The 19,254-nt window shown below is 39.7% G+C and overlaps 1 protein-coding gene across 2 annotated transcripts in view; it reads right to left on the reverse strand.

Annotated features, from left to right (window-relative positions):
* Positions 1-482: 482 nt before the first annotated feature.
* Positions 483-19,254, reverse strand: part of RECK (reversion inducing cysteine rich protein with kazal motifs) — a 65,671-nt gene continuing 46,899 nt past the window's right edge. For both annotated transcript variants that reach the window (XM_042474552.1, XM_042474551.1), the window contains 8 exons: positions 18,268-18,456; positions 17,322-17,444; positions 15,386-15,557; positions 12,344-12,539; positions 10,947-11,157; positions 9,227-9,300; positions 5,369-5,524; positions 483-3,101 (listed from right to left, as the gene is read on the reverse strand). In XM_042474552.1, coding sequence (XP_042330486.1) covers positions 2,886-3,101; positions 5,369-5,524; positions 9,227-9,300; positions 10,947-11,157; positions 12,344-12,539; positions 15,386-15,557; positions 17,322-17,444; positions 18,268-18,456 — 1,337 coding nt within the window. In that variant the 3' untranslated portion in view covers positions 483-2,885. The remainder of the gene's footprint in view (positions 3,102-5,368; positions 5,525-9,226; positions 9,301-10,946; positions 11,158-12,343; positions 12,540-15,385; positions 15,558-17,321; positions 17,445-18,267; positions 18,457-19,254) is intronic.

Consider the following 19,254-nt stretch of genomic DNA (forward strand, 5'->3'; position numbering starts at 1 on the left):
ACTTGACATCATACACAGAAACTTCCCCAGTTTTCATTTCTTTCTGCTGTTCCTCATGCACTGGGGTTGCTTGTGAAAGCAGCTCAACTTTCAGGAAATTTTGGGAAGTTACTGAGAACCCTGTTATACAATAAGATGCTGAAAGAACTACGTCTGCAGAGGCTGTGGGAGCTGTTAGAAATCTGTTGGTATGGACAAGTTTCCATCTATTGCAAGCCACGGGTAGAAACTGCTTATAGTTGACAATCCCACAAGTCTCTTTCATATCAGAATTTCTTATGAGTCTGGTTCCTCCCCCCCCCCAATTTATCTTTCTTTTATATAAACACACACACCAGGCATGAACTGAACTCCTGAATTTGTCATTTAGTAATGTACTCATTGTGTAGTTCTCATTTGGTTGGCCATTATCCAATACAATAGTTTCAAATGGTTGCTGTCTTTCCTTGATGTAGATGCAAGAAAACAAAAAACATGAAATATTCTATTCATATAGCAGGTTTTATGAAGTTACAAATTTTTAAAGAACACATGAGAAAATACTTTTTTATTAAAATAAAAGCTTTCATATTGCATTGCAACTTTTTTCTTTTTGTAACAATCAAAGCAAGACATTTGTCACAAAGTTGTGAGAACAATGCCAAAGGTGAAATTCATTTTCAGTGCTTTCTTCTTATATTCCATAATTTGGCAAAAATGATGTTACCTGTATAGACTTCAAAAGTTACCTGTCATAATACTGATACAAAATACTTCATGTAAATAAAGTTCAGGTGCACAAAAACATAAAAGGGCAAAATCAGCAGGAAGGTCTCCTGGATGAGTCTGATTAAAAGAAATGGCCTCAATCCTGTTTGCTCTGGTAAGGTTATGCCAGCATTGATGTCGCTTTGGCAACACAGAACTGGCTGGGAGTACAGCAGCAGTGAGGGAAGGAAAAATCAAAAGTGGTGACAGTGGTAGGAGAAAACTGCTGGCTCCAAGACAACTATGCGTGGCTTCTGGGGAGTGGGGGAGGCAGTCCTCAGGGTCAAGGGGCTCGGGGTGGTGGATAATTCCCTGCTCACTGGCACAGGAAACTGTCCTTGTCCCCTCTCAGAGCACCTTAGCTCCACAGGCTCCTCCCCAGAGCAGCAAGCATTGAAGAAACAGGACTCAGAAATGGCAGTCTTCTCCTAGAGCTGCCTTTTCTTCCTCCTTCCTGTGCGAGCCTGGAGAAAGTGCATCAGCTTGTAAAAATGAATATTTACATGTGTGGTGAACATCAACAGGATTGTAGCCAATGGGAGCTTGTGCATGATCACGATTGTGCGCATCCCATTTACTTTAATACAGCTTGAACAAGAGAACTAGCAGATGACTGATTCCTTGTTATTAAAATATGTGTTTTGTATAAAATATTAACATGCTAAAAATGTAAATTTAGATAACATGCAAATACTGTGGTATCTAACATGTATAAATAGCTTAAAATTCTTCAAAAGACATCCGAGTAAACTATTTGCATCATCAATCTGTACCTTGCATATATTTCTTTTATAAGCAAAATATTAGCTTAAAATATGATTGACAATGCTGGGCGGTGATATTCTGCAAACACATCTGTGCAGGTGTAATTTTACTCAAATATGTTATTCCTTGCAGAATCAACCCCTTGGCTATATTCGTCATAATAAAATATATCATGTATTTACATAAAACATCAGTTATTCATTTCATTTTTGGTAAATTAGTTAAGTAGCAGCAATTTGGTTTCTTTTTTTGTCAGAAATTGATGTTTAAAAATAGATGTTTAACATTTTTAATGATATACCTCTAAGTCATATAAAAATAATATTTTTCAATAATCTTATGCAAGATGTGCCTACTGCTAAAAATTAAGTTTAAAAATCTGCACAATGTCCTTTTGCAAGGAAATGAAAGAGTTGCCTTAACTGAACAATTATTTTGCCTTCACAGTAAGGAATTGGCAGATGTAGAACAGGTATTGTGTAGGCAAAAAAACCAAAACAAAACAAAAAAAACAACACACCAATCTTTCCTGTGTAGAGGCAAGCCCAGGATGCTGCTGTGGTGCATCAGCTGACCTACACAAGTGGCTGTGAATGTAAACTTTGGGGGGGGTGTGTGCTTGGGCTTCTAAGCATCTGTGCATTGCCTAGATGAAGAAACCAACTTTCACTGACCATTTGACAACAGTGAACATACTGTTATATGCTGCTGGATACTATATCATCTCTCAAATAGAGTTATGCAAAATATCTTGTTACGCATAACAATCTTTGGATAAGGTAAGCCTTATGCATTTGAAATTTTATATTTTCAAGTATGCATAGACATGAGAAAGGTCCTAAGAATGCAGTCAACATTAAACAGCACTGGTTACAGTGAAATGTTCCTCCCACAAAATACGTACAGTTGGGCTGCCTGAATTGACTTTTGAATGTGTGTTGTACCTTAAGATTTGAAAAAGGATAATTTTTTTCCCAGATAACTGAAAGCAGTTTGCTAGAGTTGTTACCATTTGTAACATTCATTTCTTTTGACCTGCTATCATTCAACCTCATGTTGCTAGTTTTAGAAGCACCATAGAAGCCTGAACATGTAACAGCAAAGAACAGAGGTTGAAAGAAACAAATGCACTCTGCCCTTAACTCTGCAAACTGTTTCCAGAGTAACTTGTAGATGACTGCTTATTTGATATTTAACTAACAAGGCTGCTGTATTATATACTACTCTTGTAATGAAAAAAAAATGCTGGTAAAGGGTGGAGGAATAACACTGATCATGTTGCCAGCTCTCAGATATAAAGATATCAGCAGTTTTGAATGTCTTTCGCAAATCAAATACAAAATGCACATTAATAATTGCAGGGTCTGTTATCACTATGTATTACATTGTGTGGCCAAGAATGTGACCACAAGGCTCCAGAAGAGCAAATCCAATGCTGACATAACTTGACTACAAGACGACGAAATCCTGAATGAAACTTCCACTTGGGCTGCTATAAGTGCTGAGAGTGGCACGTGGGATGCTAAAGCAGGACTATCGGAATTGATCAGCGATTCTATCTTTTCTGCTTCTTTATTGCAGGCTTCAATCTAAGAAAAGATAAAAATCATTTTTGAAATATCTTCCTGCTGTGTAAATACTACACAAGAGTTTTCTTGTACACATCACTCCAGTGGCTTCCAGGGGACCTCCTCAAATTGTCAAGAGAACATGTCCTCTTGCAACATGAAGCAGTCTCAAAATATATTTCATAGGGATAGGTTTCCCTACTTCCTCCTCCCCCATTAACACTCTTGAGTCACAGGCAACCAAAGGTTTCCTTAGGAGTTGCAGTTTAAATATCTTGTTGGGTATTTTCCAATAGTTATACGTCCTATGTTTCTTAGCTACTAATGGTTTGAGCGTTGGACTAGGACACGGGGAGATCAGAGTTCACATCCCTGCTTGGCAATGGATACCCACAGGGTCTCTTCCCAGATGTTAGCAAGGATTGGGGCCATACAGGTTTCTCCAATAGACCAGGTAGCATATTAGTGACTAAAAACACAATGAAAATTCTGCCATCTTTGACAGATTCATTCTGCTTCAAGACTACAGAAAGGACCCTATAATACAAGAGAGAGAGAGAGTGTTGGTACTTACCATGAAGATTCATCTTGGATAGTAGGAGAACCAATCCACTCACTCACAGTACATTCCCTTACATATCAAATGAGAGTGCAGGAACAAGTTCTTTTCTTGTAAAGCCTTGCCTTCTACTATTGCCCTAACTTAAGCCAGGAAGGGCCTGTGCACCCTCCTCCTCATACTGGGCTTTTCCCTGTATTCACATTTTTGCCACTTTTGCATGGATCTTGTGTCCCTAACCCCTATGAATGTGGAGGGCAGAATGTATTTGTTTCAGGCAAGGTCCTGACTACTCAGCTGGTTTCCACTCTTCTTGCAGATGGGGCATTTTATTTAGTACATTTCAGTTCATTTGAGTGACACCCAATACTGATATGTGCTGTGCAGACAGTATTACACTAGACTCCATCCTGACTTCAGGTTTAATCCTGCCTGAATCTGCTGGCAAGGACATCTTTCTGTTTGGGAAGAAGTGAGAAGGTGAAGGCACCCTGACACCTCTGTCCACAAGATAGTGAAAAAAGGAGGTGGAGGAGGACAAGGACCTAGAATAATTTGTTCGCTACCAACCATGTACACAGAGTTCCTTGAATCCTGAGAACTTAATTCCTGAATTTCATCCACTACTTAACACTTCCATTCCAATGCCCTCTTCAAAAAAAGTTTGGGGGGGGGGAGCATAATGGAAGATCTGGGCAGCCATCATTAATAATTATAGCCACAAGATACTCTAGTTTCTGAGCCAAAGGACTATTCAACTAACTGAATGTTAACATCCTACATACCAGATTTCATATTTTCTCCAGATACAGCAATTGAGAACTCTGCCCTCACTTTCTCCTTGAAGACATCTTATATAGAACAATGATGGAGGGTAGTCTACTATTTGAGTCTCAGAAGCAAGCCAGGTCCTCTATTTATGGATTTTGGTAATGTTTCCTGTGCTTTGTGCATCCTTTTAGATCATTCAGGAATAATTGGGGAGCGGGATTGTGCTTTGTGGTTCAGAACATCTGGACACCAGCTGTACATAGTTCAATGAGAAGATGATGCCTTTCTTTTCTAACATCCTGCTAGGAATTCTACTGCAACAGAGACCTCTCAGAGCAACTCACACCAGAAAATCCACATGATCCTACACTCTACAAGATCAGAAATTTTTACAGGATATTTTTCTTTTACTATTGCACTGGGCTTCAGGATCAATTTTCAGGAAGAAGTGCTCTCCCAAAAATTTGAGAATACCATTTGAAAGTCATGGAGAACACGTTTTAGAGAAATGAATTTTCTTTTGAGTATCTTAAAATAAAAAAAAGTTAATGCTTATGTTAAAATAATCTGATCATATATGATTAAGCATATAGACTAAAGAACATAACCCATTTTTATAGTTGTTTTCAATGCTTCATCATTGTATAATTAGAAAACAGAAAACATTTATGTCAAATAAAATACAGTAAGTAAATAAAGAGAGCCAATGTGGTGTAGTGGTTTGAGTGTTGGACTAGAACACTGAGAGACCAGGCTTTGAATCCCCTGGGTGACTTTAGGCAAGTCACACTCTCTCAGCCTTAGAGGGAAGTCAAGGCAACTCACTGTCTGAAAAAAATCTTGCTAAGAAACCCCTGTGATAAGTTCACCTTAGGGTCACCATAAATCAGAAACCAGTTGAAGGTACACAACAAAAAGTAAATAAAACCAATACAAACCACTGCATAATAAATTTTACCTGAAGAGGCTTGGGATTTTGATCAACAGGAATGATAAGAATCACAATTTCAGATTCTATGCTGAAGTATCCAAATACATCACACTGTGGTACAGAAACATGGAGTCGGATTTTATTAAGTATTTCAAGTACTGTAATTGGGTGTTTGTTGTTTATCTGAAATAAAATTTAAAAAATTACAAAATGGGACTTCTCAGTTATAAAAGTGAAATTTAATATTAAATAAAGAAACATACATTTTCTATCTTAAAAACAGATTTGTCAAGTAGTAACTACAACTTTCTGACACCTCCACATTTGGATCAAACAAAACAAGGTAGTTAGGAAATTGTGAAGTTCTCCTTGCCAGTGACAGGATGTTAACTATCTAATGTATATGAAGTGGATAGTAAGCAGTCATTTATATTTAGTCCATGTTACAGACATTGGTTACAATCCCATGGCTGGTTTTATACTTTAGATTTCCAATCTGTAAATGCCTTAGTGACAGAAAGACCAAGGTCAGAGAAGGTGGGTCCAAAATGCAATTCCTACTGATTGTAAATACCTATTTGTTCATTTATTCATTTTTTGAATTTTTATCCCAACTTTCTCCCAAAAATGGGATTCTGTAGCCTCTAATGTTGAGTATGCACTCCTCCTTCCCTCCCAGTCTATCCTGTTCTTCAGCTCTTTGCTACAGTGTAATGTGTTAATGGGAGTGCAACTACATCTGATAGCCCAGATGAGAAATCCATACTTAGGACAATAGGCAACTGTTAGAACAGAATATGGAGAAACAGAATGATTCCCAACTGACAAGGGGGTCAGGCAAGGCTACATCCTATCACCCTATTTGTTCAACTTGTATGCAGAAAATATCATAAGAATAGGAGAAGAAAGAGGAGTGAAGACAGAAGGGAGGAACATCAACAATCTTAGATATGCTTATGAAACCATATTACTAGTGGACAACATTACAGAATTGGAACAATTACTAAAGAAGGCCAAAGATGAAAGTGCAAAGGCAGGCTTAATGCTGAACATAAAGAAAACAAAAAATAATGACCATGGAAGAAATACATAAATTCAACCTAGACAATGAAGAAATTGAAACAGTTAAAGAATTCCCATACCTAGGATCAAATGGTACCTAGGAGTGGAATGGTGACTGCAGCCAAGAAATAAGACGACTTGGAATGGGAAGGGCAGCTATGAAAGAACTAGAAAAGATCTTCAAAAGTAAAGACATACAGTACAAATGAGAGCTAAAGTAAGAATCGTCCAAGCCTATCACCATGTATGGATGTAAGAGCTGGACAGTGGAAAAAGCAGACAAGAAAAAAAAATCAACTCATTTGAGTTGTGGTGCTAGAGAAGAGTGCTGAGGATACTGTGGAGAGCAAACAGAAAAACAAGAAGAAGAAAAAAGGGAAGGAAGGGATCCTTGAACAGATCAAGCCTGAACACTCCCTGGAAGCCAAGATGATGAAACTGATGCTGTAATACTTTAGCCACATCATGAGAAGGCAGCAGAAAGAGAGGAAGATCACACACCAGATGGGTAGACTTAATTAGGGAGGCTATGAACATGAAACTACAAAACTTAAGCAGAGCGGTGGAGGATAGGGTGGCTTGGAGAGTCTCATCCACAGAGGCGCTATGACTTGGGGCCAACTCAAGGGCAGCTAACCATCACCACAACAAAATGTGTTATCACATCTCAAGGAGACATTTCCAAATGACAGTAAGTACAACTCAAAGACAATTACTATGTCATATATGAAGATCAGGATTAGACTCTGGCGTTTATCACACAAGGGAAATTGGAGGGTTAAAGTGGGGCCAATGCAGGGTCATTCAGGGCTTTAGAGACAAATTTGCAGCTGCTTTCCACATGACACTGCACACAATCCGGAGTGAATCTAGGGTGAATGGGAGGTCATTGAGGAAATAAGTAAATTCGCAAAACTACCGAATTTACGAGTCCATTTTCCTTGCGAACTGACTCCCTTTACGTAATGCCAGCCATGTGGCATTACGCGAAGCCTCAGATGACTTTGTTTCTCAAGGTGCCTTGCTGTGCAAAAGAGGGAGAATCTCAGAATCCTCTCTTCCCTTAAAGGGATACACACACACACACACGCCCCTGGAAGCTCCCTCCCTCCCCAACACCTTCCTCCTCCTCCTGGAGCTTGCCCTGTCCCTGTTGAAGGAAGAGCATCTGTCTGCTTCTCCTCCTCCTTCTTCCCGTCAGCTCTCTGGCAAGCTGGCCTGGGGCCTCAGAGGAGTCCATCCCCACCGCCGTCCTCCTCCTCCTCCTCTTCCTTTCCTGGCCTCTGGGAACACTCTCTCAGCCGGAGGGAGGAGGAGGAAGGCAACGGGGATGGACTTCTCCAAGGCCCCAGACTGGCTTGCCAGAGAGCCTGTAGGGAGAGCTTCTCCAAATCTCTCTTCTTTTGGGGCCGAGGGAGGGAGAGAGGGGTCCAGGGGACAGGCCCAAATGTAGGATCCAAATGGCAGAGCTGTCTTTTCAGATACAGGGAGGCCAGGTGTCGTCATCACCAATGAGGACAAGACACCGCAAAGTGGAGGGCATCCAAGACAAACTGGAGGACAGGAACACATGAAAGTTCAAAACACTCAGAAACAGATGAATCCATGCTTCTGAGTCCTGCTCCAAATAGAAGTGTCTGTGTGACCTTGGGGAATTCCTGCTGGACAGAAGGCTGAAATGGAGGGCGCATCCAGGAAAGTCCAGCTTGCCAGAGAGCCAGCAGGGGAAGGAGGAGGAGAGCAAGCACTGCTGCAACAGTCACACTCTCTCACCCAAGCCGGAGGGAGGAGGAGGAGGCAGAGGAGGGCCCAGGAGCGCTCTGGCAAGGCTCCCCACTGCCATGGACATGGGAGCCCCAACATGACAGCCACCCCTCCCTCCCTGGCGGAGCATGTGGGAGGGGTGCACTTGTGGAAATGACAGTTTGGAGCATGCTCAGAAAACGTATTTCTAAGCCTGCAATAGGGATTTGTTTGTCTCCTTTTGATAGCCAAATTTGCATTAGGCCAACTTTAATGTGCCTTTAACCCCTTGTTGTGCTCTCTGTGTGATAACCAACAGCAAATGGGCTTGCTTTTCTGGGATGACAACACTTTAACCATTTGTAGGATGGAAGCACATACGTCCCTGTGTGAGAAAGACCTTAGAATGAGGAGGAGTGAAGATACGAGGAAGGAACATCAACAATCTAAGATATGTGGATGACACAATATTTTGTTTTGTTGTGTATGTTGTGTTGTAAATATGTTGTTTATGTGATGTTTATAACTGATGTAAATTTGGTTTTGTTGTTGTCTGAATTTTTTAGTAATGACTTTTGAAACAAATGTGTTTGTTTTTTTAAAAAAAGAAATACCCACAGTCAGAACATGCTGTAATGCACAGCAGCAGCTCAGACTGCAATCTGGTAAGTGCTGGTGAGAAAGTGGGCTGGGTGGGAGAATGATTTGACAAAAGAAAGTGAAAAACAAAAAACTTGGAGTGAATGAGAACAGATCAAAATCATGAAAAATTATAAGTATGAATGGCAGTGGAGATAGAATATGCAAGCTCAGAAAGCTTCACAAGCCACAACTGGGAGCCTAGTGCTCACAAACTAGTGGTTCCCCATCTGTGGTACAAATTAGTGTTTTACACAAACAGAGTCTTTTCTTATTTTACTGTATGAATAAGGTTATAACTACTACTAGGGTTCTTTGGGACCCATTTGTTGACCATATATTTGTTGTTGGTTTCCTCTGCCTCCATTCTTATGCACAGTTAACATTCTGCTGCTATGTACAGGATTGTAGCCATAATTTTTAGAGCCTGTGTTTACTCACCCTGGCAAAGATATCCAGCTTTTCTTTATCATACAAAACTCGCAGCATTCCTGCATACAAAGGACAGCATGCTCCTGGACAACAGAGACACCCATGTCCAGAATGAGACAGATTTATAAACAACATTTATGATTTTGTCATTTACACAGTTGTTTAAATGCTAGAAAACCATGGAACATTACTGGATCAGAATGAAGGCTATCTATTCGGCACCCAGTTCACACAGGAGCCAACCAGATTCTTCTGGAAAATCTACAAATTGGGGTATCAAACCAAGAGCCCTTGTAAATTCTTGCTTCGCAACAGCTGATATGAGTGGTTTACACTCATACAGAAAATGTATTCAATTTTATTTTATTATGGCCAACATACCTACCCTCTCAAGGGACCTTCAAGCTTTCTTGTCAAGTAATCAGAATATCTGAAACTCCAACTTCTACACCGCAATTGTGCAGAAGTAGTATTCAAAGGACTTGATGGGTGCCAATTTTCTGCCACCTATTACTCTCTCCTTGGGTAAAAAAATCCTTACTGTGGGGAAAGAGAATAGGTTAGCAGCTCTGCATCAGTCCAAAGAAGAGTCCCAGAGGGACTTTCCTTCTTCAGATACGACTTTTGCCACTAGGGTTCATAAACCTGAACCATAAAGATGCAGTCAGTGTCACACTCTTGAAGGAGGACAAAGATCTCCCCTGTCTCTTTTGGAACACTCAATTAGCTCCTATCTATATTTTCTGCATCCCTTATGTACCTTTCCTCCCCCTTAGGACACAGAGTAGCAGCTGGTGGAAGGACTGGGAGTGAAAGCCTGCTTGCAAGTATTTGAGTAGAGCTACAATTATAGTCCAACTCATCTGATCACTTTTAAAGCCACCTAATCTATCACAAGAGCTAGCGTGGCATAGTGGTTTGCGTGTTCGACTGCGATTCTGGAGACCAGGCTTTGATTCCCAGCTCAGCCATGAAACCCACTGGCAAATCACACTCTCTTAGCCTCGGGGGGAAACAGTAACAACCTTCTCTAAACAAATCTTGCCAAGAAAATCCTTATGGTTGTCACAAGTTGGAAACAACTTGAAGGCACACAACAATGAGAAGAATCTTTTGCAACATTTTGTAGCAGGTAATTCTCTAAAGAAAGCACTTTGACTGCATTTTAACTGAACACATTTGAAACTTGCTTCACAGGACAGACACAGTAAGCTATGACAAAATATGTAATTAGAGTGGACCCTTGATATCCCATGGGGTCTGATTGCAGGACCTCTATGGATACCAAAATCTGTGGATGCTCAAGTCTCATTATATACAGTGGCATAAATATGTTGTTTCTTATATGACAAGGCAAAATCAAGGTTTGCTTTTTGGATTAAAAAAATATTTTCTAGCCTTGGATGGCTGGATCTGTGGATGCAGAATCCATGGATATGGAGGGCTGACTATATTTCCAGTTTGTCAGTTTTGTTTTCTTTCTAGCTAGGGGACAGGTAGTTTGTCCTGTACACACACACACATATCTCCTCAAATCATACGTGGAAAGTACATCATTGTGGTTACACTTAAGAAGGATTAAGACCAATTTATCTACTGATTTTTCTGACAAATTTATGCAAGATCTAAAGCTGTGCTATTTCAATAGAACTTAACCAAATATTTTTCTCTCTCAGTATTGTCAGGATGCTCTCAAACTTCAATTGTTTATCATTATCAGTACTCTCACCTGGTGGGGTAACTGGCTTGTATCCAGTAGAAGAAAGATGAGGACATGTAACAGATGCACATTCTCCTTGGTAAATGTAGTCAGAAAGGACTCCTACAGCTTGACAAGGTCCACTGTAATCTACAGCCACACGATCAGAATAGGCAGCACAGACATTGCTATAGGTTTCACCATTATGGCCACATACCAAATCTACTGATTTACAAAATGACTGAAAAAGGGAACACAAGGGAAAATGAAACCAATACATTTTTATGATTCTTTACAAATTAAATACAGAATGTGATATTTGAAATTGAAAACAACTATATGCGCACAAATAGCAAACTACACAATAATCATTTAACACTTATATTTGGTTGGACACACAAGAATTTGATAAAATAACCAGGTTCAATATCCAATAAAATTGATGTCAATATAGAGCACACAAGCAATTATGTTTTAAAAATACATAATATATGAGTGAAAAACAATACACTACACTGAATATTTACTACAATGTACATTTCAACTTCATATGAAAATTTTGTCTACTGACAGCAGTGTATAACAGTGTATTGTGCATATTTTCACAGAAATGTATCTTCTAAGCCAAAGTGGGCAACTGTGTGGTTGGAGGGATGCACTGAACACACACAAATCCAATCCTTTGGGAATTACACCCTTCCCTCACCACAGATTGCCATTGCCAGGTATTGTTGTCAGAGAAATCTTAGCAACTTTACTGAAATTTGGGCATAAGAAAATGTCTCCTTCATATTCCATTGCTTTGTATACTCTTAGCTATTTGTCAAACAACTGTAAGATCTAAATATCCCATATTTCCCAACAGAATCACTGGAATTTGTGTGGTAGCAATGTTTGGATGCAACCTGTGTGTGACCAACCCTGTTTGAAACTTTGGATGCTATTGCTATAAAAATCAAAATTCAGAGAGAAGGTTTGGGTAGTGAAGGCATACTAAATCAAAGTACCTAACACGGCAAGCCTCAAAGGATTCTGATTATATCCATGGTAAGTAGTAAGATAACTTCAAGAAGTAGAATTTAAATTGGTAACTATAGGACAGGGCTGGGCAACCATGATACTCTAGGTGCTTTTGGATCACAACCCCCATGCTCCCTGACCATTGGTTAGGAATAAGAGTTGTAGGCAAAACAAAAAATAAAACCCCCCCCCCCCCCCCAAACACACACATACACCCATCTGGAGGGTCATGGTTTCCCATTCCTGTTACAGAGTGAAACATCCTTTATAGTATGCTCACATTTCCCCACTTGTTTAAAATTTATACAAATTAAATTAGGTATGCAGAGAGAAAACAACTTTTGGCTTGGTCTCAATAAACTGTGCAACAATAAATGCCACAAATAATCTGAAATACTACTCCATACCTGACATGGACCTTTGTATGATACACTTTTTCCTTTTTGATGTAGAGCACAGAGGTTTGCATATTCTATATTGTCTGTGTCACAAACAGGATCTCGCAACTGGTCACCACAACTGAATTGTCTGGGCACACATTCATACTGGTTACATCCAAATTTCTCAAAACTGGTTAAGCAAACCTGTGGCTTTGGTATGCATCTGGATAAAACAAAATTTTCCATATTATTTATATTATCACACACACACACACCCTAGATAATTGTGATAATTTCATTAAACAGGGAGCTACAAAGGGGGGGTGGTGGTTGGAATTTGTATGTCAAAAGTATCAAGTAGCTCCCTCTTCACTTTCCTAAACTAAATGACCGATGAAAAAGGGGGCAACCTCCCCTGCCCAGTGATCCTCCACCCAGGTGTTATGTGAAAGAACTGAGCAACCATAAAGGGAGAACTGCTCTGCCTGAATCACTGCCTTAAGGCACTTATGGGATTGTAAGGCAAAGGTTACTAACATATCTGGCTTCCCTTATCTGAACAAGATGCAGGGCTTAAGGAAGGAAGCAGTACTTCAGCAGGTTGGGCACAGAGGCCTGGGATGTTAGATGCAGCATGTTCCTATTGCTGAATTATATAATTGCTTGTACTGTCTAATAGTGGTTTGAACTGAAACCCAATAAGTTCTGCTACAGACCATTTCTAAGACAGCCCTTTCCCCAAAAGCAGCAGATGGAGCAACAGTGTCAAAATGTCTAGAAACCACACATTGGACGTTTTCCCAGTAAATTCTCTCATAGCTGGATTAAATAGCGATAAATACTATTTTTCTAGGGAGCAAAAGCCAAAAAGGATTGTTCTCCATCAGTGGAGGATTATATCCTGTAGCGGGATATTCATCCCACTTGCCCCAACTATCAGAATGTATGCAAATTAGGTTTAGAATATTTCCTTCTAATGGAGGAGTAGTGGACTTGTTCCACTTTCTGAAGCCAAACGCAGTGTGTGAATTAAGGTGAGGGATCAAGCCCTCCCATCCTTCTGTCCCCCAACAGCCTGTCTCTCATAATTTATCCAGAGTAATTACATTTTGAGCATTTCCCCAGAGCCTGGGCAACCATAGTACTTGCTTCAGCCCATTTTCACTTGCAGGGGTGCAAGAATAGCCAATGCCTCTTGCAAAGGCTTAAATAGGAAATGCAGCACAATTAGCTAGCTGGTGTGCCAAGATCAAGGAGCTATAAATCTCTCAGCAACTGGGAGAAGGGAGTTCTTGATGCAGAAAACCATTCATCAGACTGGTGTATATTCTTGTACGTTATCAGATTGCTTGGATTCCTGATTCACAGACATGTTTTAAGTAGTACTTTTCCCTTCAGCATTGTTTATCAAGACTGGTTTCTTCCTGGGGTTAACTTTGGAACTGTCCAGACCTCACTATTTTGGAACTGCTGAGACCCCTACTCATTTTTATGTAAATTTCTAGACTAGGCGTGATGATCTGGGTCCATGCTCCACTTGGCCTCCTGTCATTCTATCCAGACAATGCAAACTATTAGCCCCAGGCCTTCCTCATCCTCCTCTTCCTGCCACACAGCAACTTCCTCTTTCTTTTCCTCCTCCTCCTCTGCCCCCCATAGGTTTGCCACCCGTGGATGCTCAAATCCACAGATGGCAAGTCCACGAATAAGGAGGGCCCACTGTACATAGCTGCTGTGACTCCAACAATGTCCCTTTCCTTCCCCTGCTTGCTTTTTTTTTTTAACCATCTTTAACTGACAAATAAGGCTATGAGCTTGGAAGGTCAGCATAATGTATTTTGTGCTTTTAAGTTGGTCTAATAAGCAACAAGATGGACTTTTCATTTTGACTCATAATATTAATTCAGAATGACATTCTTGCAAACAAGCTAGTGAAATGTGGGCTAGACAAGGTAACTGTTACATGGATTTATAATTGGTTGACTGGCCGAACCCAAAGGGTGCTCAAAAATGGCTTCTTCTCATCGTGGTGAGACATGACCAGCTGGGTCCCACAGGTTCTGTCCTGGGCCCAGTGCTATTCAACATCTTTATCAATGACTTGGATGACAGAATTGGGGGGCATACTTATCAAATTTACAGATGACACCAAATTAGGAGGAGTAGCTAATACCCAAGAGGATAGGATCAAAATTCAAAATGGCCTTAATAGATTAGAAAGCTGGGCCAAAGCTAACAAAACGAATGTCAAGACAGAAAAATGTAAAGTACTGCACTTAGAGAGGAAAAATGAAATGAACAGATATAGGCTGGGTGACACCTGGCTGAATGAGACTACATGTGAAAGGGATCTAGGAGTCCAAGTAGACCACAAACTGAACATGAGTCAACAGTGCGATGCGGCAGCTAAGAAGGCCAATGCTATTTTAGGCTGCATCAATAGACGTATACAGTAGTGTCTAGATCAAGGGAAGTAATAGTGCCACTCTATTCTGCTCTGGTCAGGCCCCACCTGGAATAGTGTCCAGTTCTGGGCACCACAATTTAAAAAGGATGTTGAGAAACTGGAGTGTGTCCAAAGGAGAGTGACTAAAATGATGAAGGGTCTGGAAACCATACCCTATGAGGAATGACTTAGGGAGCTGGGGATGTTTAGCCTGGAGAAGAGAAGGTTAAGGGGTGATATGATAGCCCTGTTTAAATACTTGAAGGGATGTCATAATAAGGAGGGCGCTAACTTGTTTTCTGCTGCTCGAGAGACTAGGACTAGGAGAAATGGATGCAAGCTACAGGAAAAGAGATTCCACTTCAACATTAGGAGGAACGTCCTGACAGTAAGGGCTTGGAGTGTAGTGGAGTCTCCTTCCTTAGAGACTAGAAGGCCATCTGTCGGGGATGCTTTGATTTAGATTTCCTGCATGGCAGGGGGTTGGACTGGATGGCCCTTGCGGTCTCTTCCAACTCTATAATTCTATGATTCTAAGATTGTACGCAACCTGCTTTACATATGCAAGACAGCCTAATAATGGAAACCACTTTCCCCAACCCCAGATTTATAAAAATATTTACCTCTGATTTTTTAGGCAGGGATTAGATTTGCAAGGATCCTTAGATATGCAGGATCCAAATTCAAGCTGATTGTCTTGAAGCCCAACACAACGCGCTATGCAGACACTTGGATAGGTTCGTCCATTTTGCCCGCACATTGGGACAAACTCATCCTCACAGTTACATGGCAGACCTGAAAGAATTAAACCACTGCTAGAATTGTGCAGACTCACAAAATCCTTGGAATTCTGATGTCTATATCCAGAGCGAGTGCCTCATGTCAATCCTGAAATTAGAGCCACAATACAAACCAGAGCTAAAGTACACTTGAGTTCACTGAACTTAACTCTATGTTGGGCCTTTTTTCCCTGAAATATAATATACCACAAAAACTCAACTATAAGTCAATCTCATGTATAAGTTGGGGGCAGACAAAGCTATGGATTTTGATATAACCCATGGATAAATCAAGGGTAAAATGTAAGGGCATGTAACAAATGATGTAAAGACATAGCAAAGAAAATGATGACAAAGAACTTACAAAATTTCAGCAGGCATAACTACGTGTGCTCACCATAAAGGCTGGCTGGATGAAGAGGGAACTACAGTAAATCATGGTTGTGTGATGTGTGGGGCAGGTGACCAGGCATAGGCATGGCTAAGAAAATGCACATGTCAAAAAGGATGAAATGGTAAAGGGGAAAAAAGGCAACCATGTTAGCAGTGATTTTAGCCTTTGACTTTAATGTGATAACTTTCCTTGATTTTAACCCAGTAAAACCATACATAAAAGTCTTACTAAAATCCTTCACTCGTCGATTCCGCTCAGCACTCTTTTTGAGAGGAAGCACTCAAGAGCTGCCACTGCTGCCATTTTCCTACCCAGGCATTGAAATAGGTCAGAAGTGGCACCACATTGCGCATAGATGGATCAGTGTTCCTAGGATGGACTAAGCTCTTGACTGTCACAACTCTACAGAGAAGGAAGTGGATCCTTTTTTTTTTTTTAATAATATAGTGGGGCCTCACTATCTGTGGCTGGCCATCTGCAGATTTAAGCATCCACAGACAGTAAGCTTCCATTGTCCCCAATGATGGCAAATGCATGTGGCCGCACTGCCATTGGGGACAACAGGACTTAAAGTCCCACGGTTTTTGGTTTCCATGGGGGAGGGGTCCAGAACGGATCCCCCACGGATACCAAGATCCCACTGCAGTTAAAATATAGTAGTTTCATTGACTTGTGGATATGTAGACTAGGTTTTTTGGGTCCATTTTTAACTAAAATTTCTAGACTTATACATGAGCATATACAGTAATATAATAGGTTCCTAACATTATTTCTCCTTAGAATGACTCAGGTTGACTTACACATTAAAGAGAGTATAATATAGTTAAAAACATACAAAAGATCACCATTGAAATGGCATCAAACTGTTAAAACAATTAAACACTTAGGCTTAAAAATGATAAAACATTTGAAAGCAGTATAAGCAGTATAAACAATACAGCAACCTCTATAAAGCTCTTTCATTACAAATCTGATTCTAAATGCCTATCAAAATAATAAAAAGTCTTCACAATGGCAGAAGCAAGGGGCTTTGTAGCAACTTCAGTAAATTTCAGAAATTTGGGCAGCCATTGAGAATCCTCTGTTCCATGTCTCCATAAGCCACACCAAGGAGAGTAGTGGGACTGAAAGAAGAGCCTCTGCTGAGGACCTCAGGGCCCAAGTTGGCTCATACAAGGAGATACAATGTAGCCTTGGATAGCTGGAACTAATATGTACAACCCCTTAAAGGTCATAATCAATACTTTGAATTATGGCCAGAAACTGACCAGCAGACAAGATGTGAAGAGTTGTTACTGAATATAAGTACAGCTAGAGATGACAAATACATTTCTTTTTGTATTAATAATAAGTCTTTAAAAATCTCTTATGCCTTGAAAATTCTACCTGTAGATTTATGGCGCTCATCATCTGAGCTGTATTCATTTAAGCACTGTCGAGTCGAGCATGTCAAGTTTCCAGCAAAACAAGAACAGACATTGCAATCTATCTTGAAAGATGTTCCATGACCTTAAAATATAAGAAATGCAGTAATGTGTCTATTATATTTTAAAATGCAGCTGGATTCAAGTATGTATATGTGTACACACACACACTCTACAAATTTTAAAACTTGATTATGGTATAATACTAATCTGATGAATAAATGAGTTATAGCTGACAGTCAAGCCTGTGTTTCTGTCATAAACAGTTATCTAAATTTAACCTTTTGCTTCTTCCTATTTTGGAAGAGAACTCAATATTCTTTACTGGACACTGTTATCTTTGACTGCTATATATCTTTTATTCTCCTTGAAATTTAAGATCAAGAAACACACAAAGATTACTAAATTATATTTAAAAATGCAGAGATATGATGCAAGCTAAACAAAAATCCATGCTACATACATGTATGATTCAACTGCTTAAATAGACCTCTTTCTGTATAAAGATATTTACATAGAATGATACATTTAGTTACTTGTTAAAGAGGGATTTAATCATATTTATTAATCAAATCTGCAGGAATCTAAAATTTTGTATTGAAAACATATCCAGTCTTCGTTTTATGTTGGTTTCTTTCCCCCAACACTTAAATATTGATTTTCAAAGCTTAATAACCTTTAATAGTACTTCAATCAATACAATTTATTGAGTAGCCCAAGGGCCGTTTCAAAATACTAGTAACATAATAAAAAGCAGTATCACACAGCTATATATAAAATGTAAATACAGTGCACTAGGTGCAATAAACCTCCATACAATATAAATACATATGCATAACCTAAGCGTGCACCAGAACCAGAACATGCACTACTTGTCTACAGCTTATGTATATCTTAATAGTACTTACTTTTTCTTTGCCCTTCCACAATGCATGACTTTTGGTGGTCAATACAATACATTTCCATACAGTTCTCCAACAGTCCACTTTGACTACATGTGCAAATTTTGTAACAACCAAACTCTCCTGAAGAGGATGGAACCTGGATGAGTGTACCTTGGCGGACAATAAAATCAGAAGCTTCACCCAACTTGCAACCTGTGTATAGAAGATGGATATTACTGAATTAAATGTTTTAGGGTTATACATGACAATGAAATGTTTATTTATTTATTTGTGTTTGTTTGTTTATTTTATTTGTATGCTGCCTTTTTCCCAGATGGGGCCCAAGGTGGCTCAGAGATAAAAATATATATTTTTAAAAAACACTACAATTAAAAAAAAATTCAAAACAGCTTAGATCATCTAAAAACATTATAAAACAACATAAAATATACAAAAAGGCAGAACCAAAACATGACAATAAAAGATAAACACTATTACAGATATAAGAAAATAAAAGAAAAAGAGGAGGGGAGGGGAGGGGAGGGGAGAGAAGCAAAAGAAAAACAGACAGACAGGTCGAACATCCATAGCATATTATCAGGGGCTAGAAATATTGTAGCTAAGCCCTTGATTGTACCCAAGTCTCAGTGACTTTCCCTCCCAACTCCATGAAAATTAACAGTCCCTTGCCATTGAGTATGCACTATTCCTTTATTTTTTACCTATCTCTTTGAGAACTCATTCACAGTCATAACTCATTATACATGCATTGTTTGGAAGAAAGACCTAGGTTGCTTACTCCTAACAGATAAGCAACTTCATGCAATCTTCCTAAGTCCTTCACATGAGTAAGCAGTAAACAAACAGAGCAAGTATAGCTTTGCTACTCAGTCCTTTTTACCGTCTCACTTTGAATCCCTTCTCGTCTGCTTCCTCAAGATAATGATCCGATACAGACAGGGAAAAGTGCTGTCCTAGGACCAATTTAAGGACTCCATAGGGCTGGGGGTC

This window comes from Sceloporus undulatus, chromosome 6, assembly GCF_019175285.1.
Source record: "Sceloporus undulatus isolate JIND9_A2432 ecotype Alabama chromosome 6, SceUnd_v1.1, whole genome shotgun sequence".
Classification (NCBI taxonomy): Eukaryota; Metazoa; Chordata; class Lepidosauria; order Squamata; family Phrynosomatidae; genus Sceloporus; species Sceloporus undulatus.